At 42.3% G+C, this 18,390-nt stretch overlaps 1 protein-coding gene and 1 long non-coding RNA gene across 4 annotated transcripts in view; one reads left to right on the top strand and one right to left on the bottom strand.

Annotated features, from left to right (window-relative positions):
* Window positions 1–3,552, bottom strand: part of LOC148152500 (uncharacterized) — a 74,798-nt gene extending 71,246 nt beyond the window's left edge. For both annotated transcript variants that reach the window (XR_015762115.1, XR_015762116.1), the window contains exons 1-2: window positions 3,492–3,552; window positions 2,541–2,605 (exon numbers count right to left, since the gene is read on the bottom strand). This is a non-coding gene — a long non-coding RNA (uncharacterized LOC148152500). The remainder of the gene's footprint in view (window positions 1–2,540; window positions 2,606–3,491) is intronic.
* A 1,302-nt stretch (window positions 3,553–4,854) lies between these two features.
* Window positions 4,855–16,573, top strand: nrf1 (nuclear respiratory factor 1). 2 transcript variants are annotated; one of them, XM_088003105.1, is made up of 12 exons: window positions 4,855–4,993; window positions 7,113–7,218; window positions 7,338–7,482; window positions 7,949–8,063; window positions 8,171–8,297; window positions 8,984–9,124; window positions 11,277–11,450; window positions 11,536–11,751; window positions 11,888–11,986; window positions 12,133–12,281; window positions 13,827–13,948; window positions 15,553–16,573. In XM_088003105.1, exons 2-12 carry the CDS (start codon window positions 7,150–7,152, stop codon window positions 15,711–15,713), a joined length of 1,518 nt encoding a protein of 505 aa, XP_087859231.1. In that variant the 5' UTR covers window positions 4,855–4,993; window positions 7,113–7,149; the 3' UTR covers window positions 15,714–16,573. The 2 variants fall into 2 exon arrangements, with proteins under 2 accessions (XP_087859231.1, XP_087859232.1); XM_088003106.1 differs by having other exon boundaries at window positions 4,858–4,993; window positions 11,277–11,435.
* The last annotated feature ends 1,817 nt before the right edge of the window (window positions 16,574–18,390 follow it).

Below are 18,390 nucleotides of genomic sequence, written 5' to 3'. Positions count from 1 at the left end.
ATGGATCCCAAGTTTACTTGGAGCAAGGGATTTCTAGAAAAGTGTTATTGATCCATATTGCAAGAAATATTTCTGTGGTAACCAGTAATCTTATAGGATTGGCAAACTTTATTATTTAGTTGTAATTTGTTTTGCAAGTTGAAGCTTATGAATGCTGATACACTTAAATCTATATAATTCACCTATACTCATTTTTGTCTTCAATGAGCAAAATGTCAGCCTCACTGTATGAGGTATGATTATAACAACTTTGCTCAGTATTAATAATTTTACAGTGCATACGCTCACACGGTGCATTTTAACTGTGATATTTGGAACATCTTTTTATGTTGCAAACACAAAAAAACTCAAATTACTAGATGCTGATTTAAATGAAAAATCCTCAGAATTTCTTAGAATTTCCAGATAGATAATAGCAGTCTCTAAATCTCAAATTTATTTTCTCATTTGAAGCAATAGGGAAGTTCTCAGAGAGAAACTGAATGACTGTGTCACATCATTCAGCTGGTATAACTGCAGAGCACCGCAACATTTTTAAGGGAGCTGCGTTTGATGCCAATTCATGGAACACTACTGCCCTCTTGTGGACAATATGCATATTTCACATTTTAACGTCCAATCAGCTCTGAAGGTGGTGGGGGGAAAGTACATCATCTGTATTCTAAATGGTCTTTGAAATTCCCACAGAACATTGATTTAAGGTAAATACACATTACCTGAAGGCTGCAGAGTGTGCCAGTTATCGTTAACCTCCAGAAAACACATTGACTTTTAAGATGTTTCACATCAACAGCTACAGATTGTAAACTGTTTCGACACAGCCTGGCGAAACAGTCGGAAAATATTTACTACATGGGAACAAGTGTGCTTCCAAAGCACCTTTTATAAAGGCGATCAACTTCCAGCTTCTCTAGACTCACAGCCAGAGATCTAATGAAATCAATGAATCAATCGAGTTTATTTGTGTAGGACATTTCAGCAATAAGGCAGTTCAAAGTGCTCATAAAAAGCATAAAAATACAAAGTCATAAAAGACACCCTACAGTAAACAATTGAGAAAACCAATGAATACAACCAATCAATACACGTCAAATATGTCAGTCAGCGTTTTGTTAATTATGGTTCAAATGCGATTCTATAAAGGTGGGTTTTTAGTCTAAATTAGTCAGTTTGGACTCTAATTAACTGAATTTAAATGTATGCCACACTTTTCAGATCGATGTAAATAAGAATAAATAAACCATTCGTAGTTTCCATCAGATTTATGTGTTGATTATTCACATGAGATTCCAAGAAAATACTAAAATTATGAATGTGTCCAAGCCTCTGCAAGTGACTGAACAAAGGTGTTAACTCCAACTGTATTTTTCAATTATGGATGTGCCAGAAACTTAGAGGCGGCAAAAAGTCTCCATCAATTAGCTTACATTACTGCAAACTTTAAGCAGACAAGCGCTCTGTTTGACACTATTTTTTTTTTCTGCTTTAATTTACTGAAACTTTGCAATGTATCACGGCTCTTTCTGCTGAAAACACTGCCTGCGGCAGCTCTACAGCCTCGCTATGTAATGGAGCACACAGGAGATATCGAAATACAATGTTAAGAGCGAACATTGTTTCCCATCCCCACCACTTTCCATTTCTTTTCTCTACCACTATCTTGACCCGACTCTGAGGCACGTGACGGTTTCACAATTACCTTCAATTATCCTCACTTCTAGCTCACCAATTACATCCATTCATTATTGATTCCGGAGCCCCCCCAGGGCTGCAAGGCTTATCTGTGGCCTGCCACTGTCCAAGGAAACGAAAGCAGAATGGAAGCACATAATAACTGCTTGCTTCATTTTCTCTCCATCTATGTCACATCACCACCTACCATACTAAAATTCTATGACAATCAAGTGTCCTTCAACTCATTATGACCCCCAAAATAGATTCCAAGTGGATGGAAATGCAATACAAAAAAAAAAAAAAAAAAAAAAAAGGGCCACACGTCAAAAAAGTCCAGAACTCGCAACAGAAACTCTAGAAATCTCGGCTGATTTGTCAGCCTAGTCACTTAAGTAACAACATAAAAACTGCCTATCTGTTGCAAAACAGTTTGTCCATCATGTAGGTGAGAGAGTGACAGCACAGCATCCTGTCTGTTCACGTAGAAAGCAATGACAGACAGGGAGAGGAATAGCAAACAGGCAGCATGGAAGGAAGGAAGGTCAGTTACAAGGTACAGCCGCTGGAAAGAGTGTAATCACACTCTGCAGCGCCTCTCCTGCCACAATTTTGAATATGATCCTTGCTGACATTTACTGAGACACAAACATAAGCGGCTGTCATCACATGCCGAAGTGAAACATCCATCATCCTGAACACATGCCACGGGTATCCGTGGCGTGGAGCAGCAGTGTCGTTGCCCCACTGCCACCTTTTATTATGCAAACTTGCGTGAATGGAGCCAAAATACATTGTTTGCGGTGCAATGCCGCCCTCTTGAGGGTTGGAGATGAAGCATAATGTATAGGAAAAATATATAGACCTACCTTTATTGTATTTTCTGGTCCAGTTCTTTGAGAGCCGGAAGTTGCACATACGATACACTCCAAACCTGTTTGGAGAGTCAGGTTCACAATGTCAGTAGAACATAATTATTTCTCTATATTTATTGTACATGCATGTGACTTATGGCATCTAAAGTAACTATTAATATGAATGTTTTTCCCTTGGAATCATTTTTACAGAGGGGGACGAATTTGAATTTGTTGTGGAGTTTATGTAGTCCACACTGTCTTGAAATTATGTATACAAGACTGCTTTACTTTTACCAAAGAGATCATTCAAACAACAAACATGAAATCCATCACATTTTACAATAACAAAAAAAGCAGTTTGAAGAAAACTGTGTCCATAAGTGATGCAACAGAGATGTTTCCAATATGCTAAAACAAGCAAGCAAGCAACACAGAACTTTATGTAAATAATTCCTTATTAAAAATGTACCATGGGATAACGTTGCTTGAGGAAAAACATTTGGTTTGCACATGCCAATTTGTCAAGGATGAATTAATCCTGGGAAAACCTTGGTACTTTTTATATCTGGTATTTAAGAGTTCCTCATATGAGATGCACAAACTTCAATAGGTACCAAAAAAAGGCCTGTCTGAAAGTTATCACTTCATTCTGTGACTTGGTTGTTACAAGAAGTTTTCTAAACTTACAGTTTACTGCTTAAATTTTAAGGTTGATAATAATAATAAAAAAAATTTAAAAAAAAGCTTAATTGAAAAGGGCAGAAATAGGGAACAGCCTGGTAACCACTAAATGGATCGAACGATTTTTTTGAAAACTAACTTGAATGGCACAGGTGTTACTAATTTTTCCCTTTTTCTTTTATCACTTCTTTATTGTTTACTTTTTCAGTTCGTTTGATATTTGTTTTATCATACTAGCTATTTGATACCTCAATTATCGAGTTGTTTAATTGTTTGACTTACTTCCATTTGTATAATGTCCCAGCAACGACTTGAAACACCTGTCCTGCCGGAGCTCAATCACGAGTTTGAAAAGGGGCGTGGCTTCCCAACTCTCAATGTGACCTTCACTGGCTGTAGGAAATAAGAATTAGAATTCATGGCGCATAACTACAGACACACAGTGTATTCGTTTAAAACGTTTAAATCTTATATACATTTTGGGGTTGATAAACAATTGTTGTCGCTCTCAACTGTCTCTCTTATGTTTCCTCAACGGATTTTGTTTTACAAAAACCCGTAAAATTATAAGTACCGCCCAGGTAAATTCTCTAGTTAGCCTACCTTAAAGCTCATCAAAATAAGTAAGTTTATTAAGAATAGCGTATTTTTAAATAACTTAGTCTAAAAATACATTTAAAAAGATAATTGGTAACATAAATAAAAGGTTGAGGGTTTCTAACTTTTAAATTTAATCTCATAATTTCTAGGTTAAAGTATGAATGTCAAGAGAACAGAACCATTGACTGACATTCAGAGTAGGTGGACAAATATATATATATAAAACCATCCATCCATCCATCCATGGGGTTGGGAGGGGTGCTGGTGCCTATTTCCAGCTAACTTCCGGGCGGTGTACACCTTGGACAGGTCACCAGTCTGATGAGTTAGATTTAGAGCAACTTTTTTTGGGAAAAAATTACTTTTACAAGTTTTATTACACGAATCTGTTTATTTTTGCTTGAGTAAAATCATTATTAAATAATAATCCCTCTCATTCATTTGTAGATCAAGTGAATATACAATAAACACCATCGTTACTAAAAGCTCTTTTCACTGTTCCAATATATAAACAATAGCTACTTTAAGTATTAGTTTAGGAAGTCTTATACTGAAATAATAAATGCTCTGGAAAAGTGATTCGTCTGCCGGAATTTGTTATTTTTGTAGTCATGTTATTGGTTTTTATCTTCTAAATTCTAGTCTTACAATGCCAGAATACATAATACATAATTAATACTTTTGAGTAATTTCTTGCATGACCACTCTTTAGTTTTACTTGATTAGAAAGATGTTGAATTGATACTCTTACTTGATTACAATTATTGGCTACCCTACTCCTGCAAGTATGCACACAACTATTAACAAACACAGAAAATGCTAGCTGATTAAATATTATGTTTCTTATCACTGTTACTATAAAAAAATACAAAAATTCTAGTTATAAAGAAACTTCATGTAGGTCTAAGCACCAACGTTTTGTTTGTGTCATTCTTTCCTTTTTCGTACATAAACAGAGCATATCATCTTGTTTCTCATTAGGAATAAACAGTAATGCTTCATTTTTCCAGCGTGTTTTGACTCATTGTCTGTATGCAATAGTGGCTGCAGAAGCAAGGGCGTGGTACTTGAACGCACCACCGGATCAGTATTGTGTTCAGTGCTGGCTCCTCTCCGTCCTCCATCAAAGCCCGGCTCCATCTCCGCTGTACGGCGCAGGCCCGAAGTAGCGCAGCCGCTCTGAGGTTAGTGCCCTACCGCGCAATCTCCATTTATTTCAGCCCCGGCGCAGCCGCATCATCGAACCCGGCAGCGCAGGGGCGAGAGCTGATGGTTGTTTAGATGTTGACTCGGAGTGCGATGCTTTAGCAGTTGACGCTGTTTTTTTCTTTCTTTTTTTTTTTTTGGGAGGGAAAGATGTTGTTGGCGCGTTTCGACAACCAGCTCAGACAGAGAGTAGCAGCTCTGGATGAGCTCTAGGCCGCTCGGCCTCTTTTTAGCGTTATGTTTTGTTTCATATTGCGCGGGTTTCATGCTAGCTGTTGCATTACTGTTGATCGCCTCACACCCTACACAGACATCGTTATTGTTCACATTTTAAAGCTGAATTACTGATATGTATCCGTAATAGTGTTGATATCATTCAGATAATCGTCTGTACACCGCTAAATGGTTAGCCAGGAAGCTAAGTAGCCGAATGTAGGATATAGCTAGCTTAGCTTCCTAGAGGACTCATTGATAACAGACTGAAACAAATGTCCCCCGATGCCTGTTTCTGTTAGTATAAGCCTCGTTACAGACTTTATGAATTATTACACGTTTATTTATGGCTCAGGGTATTCGTCCCACTGCAAAGATCCACTGCAAACAAGCTTCTGAGAAATAAATTAGAAATTTAGCTGATTTTCTTTTCTATTAAATCCTCTGGATATAAAGTGATACATTGAAAAATTTGCTAATTTAATGTAATATTTTTATTGAAACTTTTGTAACTGTCACTCTTTAAATTCTGCAGTCTCAGTTTCAAATAATTTCTGCTTAAATAAAGTGTGCAAAATTCCTGTATGCATGCATGTGTTTGAGATGTTTGTTTTCCTTGTTAATATGATTGTCACCTCTTAAGCTGTAATAACCAAATAGTTTACTCATCCACACACCCAATTAACCACTTGTAATGTGCTCTGTTAGTATGAAATAATTGAGATTACATACTCACATATAGTGTTCTGTTATGGTTTTCTACTCTATGGCCAATCAGGTTGAACAGGGTTACCTAGTTATCCATAGCCTGCAGTAAACCACAGGATAAACTTTACCTTGTCACACAGCACATTGGGAATAGTGTTATCAAAAAATATATATATAAATTTATTACAACTGCAAAATGTATAAAAATATATATTTTTATGTGCCCAGTGTGCAGGTAACTATGCATTTTTGCTGGTAACACAATTATAACAAGCTGATACTAGCTAGCTAATTAGCCTACTATGCTATGTCTTCAGCAAGCATAACCTTAGTAAGCAAAAGTGTTGGTGCTTCAGTGCATTTAGCACCATTTCTTTGTTTTTCTTTTTTTTTTTTCAAACATTTGCAAACATCAGAATTTATCTTTGTTAAAAGTGAAGTAGAATGTTATGTACCCTTCTTTCAGCCAGCATACCAGCAGTGCACAGCTCTGGGATCAGTCTGGCACTTTCGTTATCTTCTTATTAGGACTGTAGATCATAGAAATATTAACGGTGTGTAGCTTAAGTGGTTTTGAAACTCTTCAAAACCTTTGCTCATTTCTGCCTCGTAAAATGCTGACTGATTTTCTGTCCTTACCATAAAGACGTCAGCCAAACCCGACACAGTTGCCCTGGTAACAAATCGATACACATCCTGTTTCAAAATTGTCTAATTCTATTGATTAGAATGTGTAATTCTGGTATAAATTAAATAAAATGAACTTGCTGGTTCAATCAGAGAGGAACAGCATTATATTTAACTCAGCTGCTGAGCAGGTTAGGTTGGTAACTGACTCTATAAGCCTAGTGCATCACCATGGTACCTGACTCAGGAGATTTTATCAGCCTTTTTTATTATTATTTCCTTGACGTAGACCTGACGTTTCTAACATCTGATTATAAAGGAGTGATAAAAAGGAGTCATTTTATCACTCCTTGGCTTAATGTTTAGGACAGTTGTCCTTCTAGAAGATGAACCTCCACACAATATCAAGTCTCTTGTAGCCCCTAGCATGAATCAGTTCCTGTTTCCAGGCCCGTTTCTATAAAAGAAACATCATTTGACACAAAGTGTGCATTGGCAAAATGTCCTCGTCATGCAAAGCCACACGTCTTCTTGAACTTTCTCCGGCAGTACTGTCGATCTCGCTGTGTAAGCTTGGCGGCTCATAATGGACGAACACGCCGTGAACCCGACAGAACACATGACCACCATCGAGGCGAGCGCCGTCAGCCAGCAGGTTCGCTTCACCGTTCAGATTTTGCAGATTCCAAGTGACAAAAACATGTTTGCTTCTTTGTGTATTGCCCCATAAAATATGTTTTCTCTTGATGTGTACTTCTGATGTCTTTCCTGTAGGTACACGTGACCACCTTCACAGAAGCTTCGATGATGAGCGCGGAGGAAGACTCGACGTCCTCTCCGGACGACGACCCCTACGATGACACGGACATCCTCAATTCAGCTGGCACTGATGAGGTCACTGCTCACCTAGCTGCTGCAGGTGGGAACAATATTTATCTGCTCGAGAGAAAACGTGGTTCCAAAACAGTTGGAAGAAGCGACTTTATTCTGGGACGTTTTAAGCGCTGCCTCTCAGATGGTGGTCTTATAATTCAAATAGCTTTTATGGAGTGTAATTCACTTGGTTTGACAGCAGGTGGTGCCAATGTTCTTAACACGGTTCGAGAACATTGTCCCTCCAACGTCTGGATTTTGCAGATTCCTCACCTTACAGCTTGACGTCTGGAGAAAAATCTGCCCTGTATATTCAAGATAAACTTTCTTATTATGCTTTTAAAATGACTGATAAGTTTACAAATTTAAATCTGGAAAAGTATCGAAAATATTATGCGGTCCTTCCGTTGTAATCGCAGGTTGTTTCAAAAGCAGATAGCAGATTAAAAAAAAACTTTCTATTTTTATTTTTTTTTTGTAGAATTTAAAGTAATTGGTCGTTTGCGTCTCAGGTCCAGTAGGCATGGCTGCGGCTGCTGCCGTAGCAACCGGCAAAAAAAGAAAAAGACCTCACATCTTTGAGTCAAACCCCTCCATCCGTAAGAGGCAGCAAACCCGTCTGCTCAGGTGAGTCACTCCAACGGTTCTACAAAATTGTAACTTGAGACATTTGAGCTTGCGTCGATGCTGCTTTTGATTCAACAAATGGAGTAAAACGCGACGTACGTTTACAGGAAACTGCGGGCCACGCTGGACGAATACACCACCAGAGTGGGCCAGCAGGCCATAGTGCTGTGTGTCTCTCCCTCCAAACCGAACCCGGTGTTTAAAGTCTTTGGTGCGGCTCCTCTGGAGAACGTAGTGAGTGGGTCCACGTTTCGTACGGTGCACTTTGCAGAAATGTTTGGGAAGTAAATGGTGCCGAGCCCCACGAGGAATACTTTTATGTGACCCCACAAAAGTTATTCCAAAGTCTTAGGTTATATTTGTGAAATCATGCAAAACAATAATCCCAGGTTCATGCTCCCAAGTTTTTAGAGATCCCAAAAAATCTTTAACAAGATCCTGTGTTAAATTTGTAAGAAGGTTGTGGCTTTTGTGAAATCCTGCAAAGGTTTTGAAAGTCGTCCAGTTTTATTTCCCCCAGAATTTTGCATAGAACTCATGTGATTTTCAAAACATTTCCTAAATCTCTCAAAATTAGAACCTTGGATGTTTGAAGAGCTTTGCAGGATCTGGCAAAACAAAAACTGCAGTCCTGGAACTTGGGATTTTGCAAAGCTGTAAAGCACTTTTTTTATTTTATTTATTTAAGCAAAATGTAAATTATAAAAGCAGTCAGTTTTTTTCTTAATATAATCCACTATCCCCTGTCTCTGTCATAGCAGTTCTTTTTATTTTTTTATTTTTATTTTTTTCAAGGTGCAAAGTTGAAAAAATATCTAAAGAAATCTAAATTCTTCCAGAACAAATTGCACAATCAGGCCACGGTCTATCCAAACATGTGACGCATGATTCACTGTGTCATGATGTCTGCTGATCTCCAGGTGAGGAAGTATAAGAGCATGATGTTGGAGGACCTGGAAAACGCGCTGGCTGAGCACGCACCTGCAGGTGGAGAGCTGGCGTCAGAGCTGCCGCCGCTCACCATCGACGGCATCCCAGTCTCCGTGGATAAGATGACACAGGTGAGACGTCCACAGACTTCTGTCCCGTTAAATGAAGGAACAACTGCTAGCTGCGCAGTTAATTGCACATTTCACCATAAAGTCGATGTTCCCAGCAGAGGGCGCCCTCTGACAAACCAGAGTAGCATTAAAAAAAAAAAGATTTTATGCATTAGGATTTCCTTGGGATTTTTATGGAACAGGAAGTAGTGCATTACTGCGAAGTAGAGCTGAAATTTTCTAAATGTTTTACAAGTAAAATAAGTGAGAAGTGTTATACGCACTTATATTAAGCTCCCTTAAACAAAATCCCAGTTCTTTACAGCAAAACCATTTAAATGTACGCAAATGCACACGTTTATTTTCCCTTCCACCTTTTCTCCTACGTCAGCCGCAACACTCAATTCGCAATTAAACGCCGAATCAGCCGAAGCGGGGCAGCATCTCCCGTCTTTCAGAAAGCGCCTGGCGGGCCTTTCGCCGGCAGCATTAGCCCTCTGTTCGCCCGAGGGAGCCCGGCTTGTTTACTCCGCCGTCCCCCGTGCTGCTGACGCACCCTGCGGCTCGTCGTCAGAGCAGGGCACGCCGGCGGCCCTCGGAGACAGTCCACGGCCCTGGGGAGCGTTCCCAGCCAATCCCGGGGCCCAGATAAATCCTCGGAGGCCAGGTGTCAGTCGGCGCTTTGTTTTTCTAGAGGTTGTAGGATGGGATTATCGTGAGTAACCTGTTGCCTCACTCAGCGCGGCGAGGCCAGGTGGAACGGTGCGGCTGCTCTTAGAGATGTGTGCAGTGCCGTGTGTTGGAAACGTGCGGCCTTCCTCCCTCTTGTGGGAAAACCTCGCAAACCGAGGGGATAGAAGTCATTAAAGCGAGCTGCTTCTCCTGATACATATCACAACACAATAATCTGCAATGTGTTTGACACACACAGGCTCCCGTCACATACAAGGAGCATCTGTAGCAGGTGATCCCAGGTCTAGCCTGAGCCTGTAATTACCCCCCCAGTCTTGTTAGGTTCAGGGACCTGGCAATACAGCCCGCCATACCGAACTCTGATTGGCCCGCTGCTTTGGAGGATTAAGATTGAAAGCTGGGGGGGGGGGGTGTAGTGCGGTGGGGTGGTCGGCATGAGGGCAACATGCCACTTAACAAACTAGCCACTTTAATTAAGCCATCTGGCCCCGCACACAAACATCCGCATCACCCACAGGTGGAAACGCAAGAATCCCTTTACAGCTAAGTCCCTGCCCTTGGCTAATCCAAGCTGCGTCCCACTGCTCGCCGAACCCAGGCTTCCCTCGCTCCAGCCACCAGATGTAGCCTCTGTTTCGTCGGAGCGGCTTGTAATTAACCGCCGCCTACCCTCCATTTTCTTCCGAGATCCATTTTGTCGTGCGTCGTCATGTGACCCCCTGCGAAGCAGTTTATTGGTGGATGATTGTGACTTAGGAGTTGGGGGGGGGGGAGTGGATTTATTTCTCTCAGAACCAAATTTAGCCCTGTGATGTCAAGGTAGGCAGACGCTGCAATGCCTCATTGTGCAATATAATCCTCTGGTGATGTGTGCATATTACTGGGACACTGAGGACACGGGCACTAAAACCCCACCACAGCATGCCGGGAACTGTGACTGCATGCATTATTTGAAAGGCATAGATGGGTCATTATGCATTTGAATATTAGTAAATGCAAAAAGTTTATTTTAACAAAACAAAAATCTTGCATCAAGCATTCCTGCTTAAACTGAGACATGGATGGCGACGACCATCCAGTGACGGAGTGGAGTGGATCTAAATCAAACCCTTGTATTGTTTTAACTAACAGCCGTAAGAAATCATCTTAAAGAGTGGGTGAAATTTAGCGTTTTACATTTAGGCCAAAAAAAAAAAAAAAAAAAAAAGCGCACTGCGCTGCCAGAGCCACCCAGGAGCTTCTCCTGGTGTCCGCCTGGAGCCGCAGCCATAGATCGGTCTCCCAATGAACACGTTCTCCTTTTAGCAACCCTGTTTCTATTTGCAGTTCTTCACCCTCTCGGTGTGTGTCCGATCGATGCGCGTCCACCGCGGCCCGCTCAAGGGCGTGTGCGTGTCGACGTGTGGCCTTTTTGACCGAAAAAAAAAAAAAAAAAAAAGATTTGCCGTTTTTATCTTTCCGACTCGTGTCTTCGTTCCAGGCTCAACTGCGAGCCTTCATTCCAGAGATGCTGAAGTACTCGACGGGCCGAGGGAAGCCCGGCTGGGGGAAGGAGAGCTGCAAGCCCGTGTGGTGGCCTGACGACATCCCCTGGGCCAACGTTCGCAGCGACGTCCGCACCGAGGAGCAGAAGCAAAGAGTGCGAAGCGTTCTCGTGCGGTTATTTGACTGAAAATCCTGCGACGTTGAGAAAAGTTTTGATGTGTCCTGAACCGTTCTTCTCCGCGCGTCCTCCTCAGGTGTCATGGACGCAGGCGTTGCGGACCATCGTGAAGAACTGCTACAAGCAGCACGGCCGCGAGGACCTGCTGTACGCGTTCGAGGACCAGCAGGTGACGACCGCGAGCGCCGCCCAGCACCACCTGACGGCGGCCCAGAGCATCGCTCACCTCGTGCCCTCGCAGACCGTCGTGCAGACCGTCAACAACCCCGACGGAACCGTCTCGCTCATCCAGGTGCGCGCGGGCTCTGCGCTGCTCTGCTTTCGTCGAGAGTTTTGAGCGGTTAAATGTTTTTCAAGATTCCCGTGGGGAAGCTTTCACTCTTTTTTTTTTTTTTTTTTTTTTTTTTTCTGTCATTTTTCTCTTCCAGGTCGGCACGGGACACACGGTCGCAACTCTGGCAGACGCGTCCGAGCTTCCCGGCGTCACTGTGGCGCAGGTCAACTACTCGACTGTTACAGACGGGGAGGTAATGTTACTCCGCATTGCTTTCTGAAACATTCGTTACAGATGCACGCAATTAACAGAGGGAGTGGAGGTAAAGGGAGAACACAGCAACCTTTTCTTTTTGTTGTTGTTGTTGTTCTGAAACTACGTTTTCCCACGGTGGAACAGAGCTGGGCCACACTCCAGGGAGGAGAGATGACCATCCAGACAACTCAAGCGTCAGAGGCCACGCAGGCCGTAGCATCGCTGGCTGAAGCCGCAGTCGCTGCCAGTCAAGAGATCCAGCCTGGAGCCACCGTAACCATGGCTCTCAACAGGTCAGTCAGCGGGCGGGCTCGTGTAATGTCCAAACGAAGTGGGCGTCGGCTTAAGCTTCTTAGGGTGTGGTAACTACAAGGAAAAATGTGAACCTATTCCTTGAGGTATTTATAAAAAACAAAACTTTTAGCACTTTGCAAGACAGACTTCACTGTGACAGGAAGTAAAGTGATATTTTATTGTTACGAGATGCGTTCACACCCTCGCCCCTTGAGCGAGCAGCTATTTGCACTTTTCCTCATGTTTTACTGGTTTGTAAAACATAAAATAATGCATAAAAGTACTTCGTCTTTTTTTTTTTAAACTTCTACGCTTTCATATTTGAAATATTTTGGGTAAATATACTGCTCTGAGTTTATAGCACTCCTACTGAGAAGTCTTATTTTAACTTTGTTGTCAAAGTACTCCACAGTGTGAAGCCACAAAAAAAAAAGAAACACACACTCACATTTTCAATGTCTGGCAGAAAACGCTGAGGTTTCCACCTCGCGGGACTCGGCTGTGGCGCATTCACAACATTTACCCCCATGTCTCTCGTATTTGTTTGCGCCACTCTTAATTTTCGCTTGAATAAAACTTGCGTCTGCTTCAGCGGGTCGCCGGGGTTCGACGCTGATGAGTCACCTTGCCTCTCGTGCCATTTCAGCAGCTAATTAATTACCCGACAGCAAATTGTTTGTCATACACTGTTTAGTTTTTTTTAGTTTTTTTTTTTTAATTAGAAGCCAAGGGGACAGCGGCTGAGATAAACTGGATTCGATTCGCAGGACAAAAGATGTTTTGTTTCTCTTGAAAGAAAAAGAAAGTTTTGAATTTGCTGAATTCATCATTAATTGCCTGAGATGTTTGCTCGCTCTCCACTGCACCGCTGTCATGGCGATCCTTTTTCAGACGTGCATGAGCATCTCCCATCGGGGCTTGTTACCTGCGCCCTCCTGAGTCCTGCTTCCTCTCCCCTCCCCTGCCTGCTGCTGTTTACTCGTGCTGAGCTGCTCCTCTCCTCTCACCCTGGAACATTTTGTCTGTTTTCCAACTCCAGAAGCCTCTCTGTTGTTTTTTTTTTTATCACTAAGTACCCTTGCAGCACATCTTCCTTTCCGCTTATCTTGTGCTTCTGTCACAAATATGATTACCGGCCGCCGCAGTTGCTTCCATGAGTTCATATCAAAGCTGCGGCGGTAATAAGCTGGCGATAATTCCACCGAGTCGATCTGGTTAATAAAACTGCTCCGGTAAAGCCGTAGCACCTGGCCTTTGGGGAGATGTGACAGATTCCCTGTAAGTCCAGACAAGTAAAGCCTCTTACCGCTCATACACTCCTGCCTCTTCACCTCACATCTCTAATAACCCGTGAGCTCGTGCGTGTGTGTGTGCGTGCGTGTGTGTGCGTGTGTATAGGTCTCAAAGCTTTTAGGCTTTCTGCCAGAAGATTGTATCTTTAGGCCCTAGACTTTCCATCTACCTTTTTTTTTTTTTTTTTTTTTTTTGCTAATGCAATAGCATTTTAAAAACGTGCGCACAAATGTGTTTTGGTTGTGTTGCAGCGAGGCAGCAGCCCACGCCGTAGCAACGCTGGCCGAGGCCACTCTTCAAGGAGGGGGGCAGATCGTGCTGGCGGAGACGGCAGCTGCTGTGGGGGCCCTCGCCGGGGTCCAGGACGCTACAGGTACCGCTTCTCGCCCCTCTGTGTCATCGTATGCATACGACAGGAGTGTTCGTAGGCCTTCGTCTTTTAAAGCCACAGACTCGAATGTAGCTTATTGGAACCAACCGCCGCAAAGTAGTTTGGAAATGTGAAACGAGAGAAAAATTGTCATTTTCACTTTTTTTTTTTTTTTTTTTTTTGAACAACTGAGATCCAAAGACGTTTGACCTTCATTTGTGTTCATGTTTGAAGCGCCACGTGATTTTATTTCGGGTCGTCTGATTAGAGGGAAACGAGTGTAACTTTCCACCACTTCACATTCATGCTGTACTTTCTATCAGTCTGCCACATGAAATCCCATATTTTAGGTCAGAATGGGTGAAGTTTCGCAAATGCTAACCAGTCAATGGCGTTTCCAATTAGCCTTACTACGTCTAAGCTTCACACCAGTGACACTCGCCTTAGTTTTAATCTACTCTGTGCTAATTTAACAGATGGCGTGTTTCATCTGTGTTGCACCTTGTAGTAACACTTCCTGCTTTGAATAATAACGTTATTACAGTGCTAAACAAAAACTAAACGACTCCAGATCCATGAATATAGATCCCTCCTACAAAGCTTGATCCACTCCATCATCAATCCTGGGTTTAATCGCTTCACCAGCTGTCAGCACACACACACACACACAGATGTCCTCTTGCTTTTCTGCGTACAGTTCATGCACACGCAGGCACGGCTTCACCTGCTTGTTTAGATTTTTCGAAATGTCTGCTCTTGGATGGACAATTCAGACACATGCAGATGTTTTGAGCCAGCATCGCTCTCGGTGCTGAACGGGGGCGGAGCACTTATAGAAAATCAATCGGTTCGCATTCTTGTCTCAGCTTACTGTTCACGGCCTGCAGAGGTCAAGAAAGCCCATGAGCGAAGCGCGTGCCGTAACGTATACACAACGAGCACAGCTCAAGAAATTACTACAACTAAATTTACAGCAAAGATAAATGGGGCAATTGAAGATGAGCCGGAAGAAACTAAACTAGAGTAAAACAAATGAGTTTATTTTAACCTGGTCTAAGCTGACAGTTGCAGGAGCGATCGCAAGCCGCTGCCATGTCCCGCGCTGATATTCAGGCCTTCTTGTGGCACAGTGACAGCTTGCAGGGAGGAGCAAAAGGCCCACATGTCCGCAGCAAATAATCCCTGCAGGCAGAGACTCAAAACACCAAAACAGCTGGGAATGGGGGAAGCGAGCCGAGGAGGTCCGACTGGTAGAATGCTCAATGAAGTAACACGCAGGGTTCCTACACATTCTGAGGGAGTGTGGAATTTCATTTTATTAGCTTCCAGGGCTGGATAAACATGGGAAAAAAAAAGACACATCCCTCCGTCCGTCCACTGACCCATTCTGTGCATCTAAATTTATCTTCCAGTCGTCTAAATTTCCTCTTATTCAACTGATATGTCCTTCTTTTCCTCATCTATACATCCAGGGAAATTTTTAGCATAAAAACCACGTTGTTGACGCCCCAACAACAACGACAAAAAAAAAACGTCGTCATTTGATAATCAATCATTCCTCTGCTTGGGTTGTTGACGCCGGTTCCGCTCTGCGTTGTTCCCGTCAGGATTGGTCCAGATCCCGGTCAGCATGTACCAGACTGTAGTGACCAGCCTCGCCCAGGGCAACCGGCCGGTTCAGGTGGCGATGGCGCCCGTCGCCACGCGCATAGACAACACGGTCACGCTGGACGGCCAGGCGGTGGAGGTCGTGACCTTGGAGCAGTGACACTGTGGACCTCGGACGGCGTAGAATGCACTGAACAGCCATCTTGGAGACTTTGTTTCTCTTCAGTTTTTTTTTTTTTGTTGTTGTTTTTTTTCCAAGACAACACATTGTGTACGATGTTGAATATATTTTTAAATGTACCACTGCAGGGGAAAGTAAAAATGATTACCAATGCATTGTGTTTACTATGTAAAAGATAAGGCTTTCGTTGTTGGATTTCAATTATCTTCATATTTTTTAAGCTCTGTGATGTTGAGTGTCTAGTATTTATTTCTGTAAAATTAACCCTCACTAAACAAAAAGCAAAAAAAAAAAAACCCCGGAAGAAAAGCCACCACAATATCATCACGATCAATTTTGGGCTTGATGTGTACGTTGCTATGTAATGCTAGTCGATTATTTTTGTTTGTGCCTCAATCAGCGGTCACTCCCCTCGGTTCCTCTCGTTCCCCATCGCTGCTCCTTCACACACTCCCGCATCATTTCCTCACATTAGAGGGGAAAGCTAAATTAAATTACATTGTCTTGTCATGTGCTTGTTTCCGTTTTTCTTTTCTCATCCCCAAACACGCCAAAGATTGGCAGCCTCAGGATATACATTATGCTGTTGTTTACTGCTGCGTTACTAAACCCGTCTTGTTTTTTTTTAATTATTATTATTATTATTATTATTTATAGTGCATGAAGTTGGAGGCGCAACCTTTAGTATGTCACTTTTAACATGGATCTCTTGAATCTTCTTGATCGGCGTCCCTTCACTACATTGCTGGAAGTCAAATTTGGATTAAATGTGACAACATTTGTGATGCAGATGAACGTTTTGAGCCGCAAAATAAACGACATGTGTCTCCAGAGTGGAAGTCTGAAACAGCTGTAACCTTTACTTTAAACTCCACCGACTCCAGTGAGATGTTTCTCGCCTCCTCTGCTGATGGGTAAACCTTCCTAACATAGGTTGTGTGTTAATTTATTAATATTAACTAACTAAAGTGACAATGCAATTTGAAATATTTGGGGGTTTATTTAGTACTTTTGACTGTTTCTGTGTCGTCAGAAACTACAGTCAAAGTCTTTTGTTTGTCTCCTCTTTGCAGATCTGTTTCAATTTAGTGACACCGGATGGGTTTTCAGCCTGAACACAAAGTCCAGACTTTGACTAGACCACCTCAAAGCTTCCAGATGTTTTCTTTTTCAGTAAAGAAAGGTGGTAGAGCGTGACGCAGACCCAGACAAACACTCTCCCACCACCATTTTTGTATGATATCCTTTCTCTAAAGAGCAATTAAATTTACACTCCAACATAACAGGAAGCACTTTCGATCACTAAGTAAAGGAGCTTTTAAGCTGGACATTGAAGTTTTTTTTGTTGTTGTTTAAAGGGAAAATAAGACTGAAATCAAGGGCAGGGCTCCTGGGAATGTCTTTGGCAGGCGGAAGAGAACACGGATACGGTCGGCTAACCTGGCCTTGCTTTGAATGAGACCTTCTGGAAGCGGCTTCTCATCTGTTCTGTTCAACAGCTTCATTCAGAGCCCCGCTGGACAATGGATCCAGTCTGAGGTTCCTAGTTTTCTTCTATTAAAAAGGTGAAAAATCTTTTTTTTTTTTATTTCCCTGAAGTGGTTTTCTTTAAACGGCGCCGTGTATTCTCAAATCCACAGGTATGTCTTACGACCCTCCTAAAGGCAGCATCCGCGCTCTCCCAGACAGCGAAATCAGGCTTGGGAACAGGAACCGAAAGAGATCCGCATTCGCAAAGTAGTTCGGGAGTAACTCTTAACCAGATTCCAGGACATCTGCTCCCAATCCTCAGAGGACGCGACATCCTCTCCCTACAGGATCCGCCGGCAAAGATGGCGATGACAAGTGATCTTTTACCATTTTCAGGGCCCTTCTCCATAATTATCCCATCCAAAGCCCTCAGTGATGTAGCTTCTAGTTACAGAGTCTCTAATTGAAGACAATAGAAATGGCACAGCCATTAGAGCAATGAACACAATAAGTTTTAATTACAAGCTTGGGTAAAAGATACTAAGACTGAGGCTGGCAGGCTGATGATTAGCTTCACCACCAAATTCATGAAACGTTTTCTTCACAACATCAGTCGGGAGGCTCAACCAAACCCCCACACATCAGTAGAGTCCTGAGGGCATCAATAATAATCCACATTGTTGAAGGTCATACAAATACAGGTCACTTTGGATTCAGTCTTGTAGGCAACCAGCTTCTCTACGTATATGAAACGACAGGACACGTGGAAGAAAAGGAAACCAAAGGTCGTGTTTTATATTCTGTTTAAAACTACTGCGGAAAAGAAATGAAGCCACGTGTACATTCTTTAAACTTTGGTCTTTGTAGAGTTTGACAGTATGGCCTCTGGAAAAATGTCTAGTGCCTGCAACCCTCTTGTCAAGTTCAGTCTGGCGATGCCTAGTCAAATCCATAGAAATCCCACCAGATTTTCACCCAAACATTTGTCTCTTCACTTCTGACATCACTTCCTATACTTCCAAAACCAACTTCCTCATTGTGTCTTTCATCATGCAAGGACACGAGGAAAGACGCGTCTCTATTTAAACATTCTCAGACCTCTGAATCAGCAAAAAAATAAATAAAAATCTTTACTTACTATTATTTAACAAGCTTTTTAGTGTTTGCTACTAAGATTACTTCATTT

Source organism: Poecilia mexicana, unplaced genomic scaffold (assembly GCF_051168715.1).
Source record: "Poecilia mexicana isolate PSO_F unplaced genomic scaffold, ASM5116871v1 scaffold_23, whole genome shotgun sequence".
In the NCBI taxonomy this organism is placed as follows: Eukaryota; Metazoa; Chordata; class Actinopteri; order Cyprinodontiformes; family Poeciliidae; genus Poecilia; species Poecilia mexicana.
The sequence above is the reverse complement of the archived record's forward strand: the minus strand, read 5'-3'. Positions and strand labels throughout refer to the sequence as shown.

Excerpts from the sequence above, each read along its gene's own strand:
- nrf1 (XM_088003105.1), top strand. The coding sequence starts at position 7,150 with ATGGACGAACACGCCGTGAACCCGACAGAACACATGACCACCATCGAG. Across the intron at positions 7,483-7,948 it reads TGCTCACCTAGCTGCTGCAG|GTCCAGTAGGCATGGCTGCG; the intron begins GTGGGAACAATA and ends TTTGCGTCTCAG. Across the intron at positions 11,451-11,535 it reads AAAGAGTGCGAAGCGTTCTC|GTGTCATGGACGCAGGCGTT; the intron begins GTGCGGTTATTT and ends CGTCCTCCTCAG.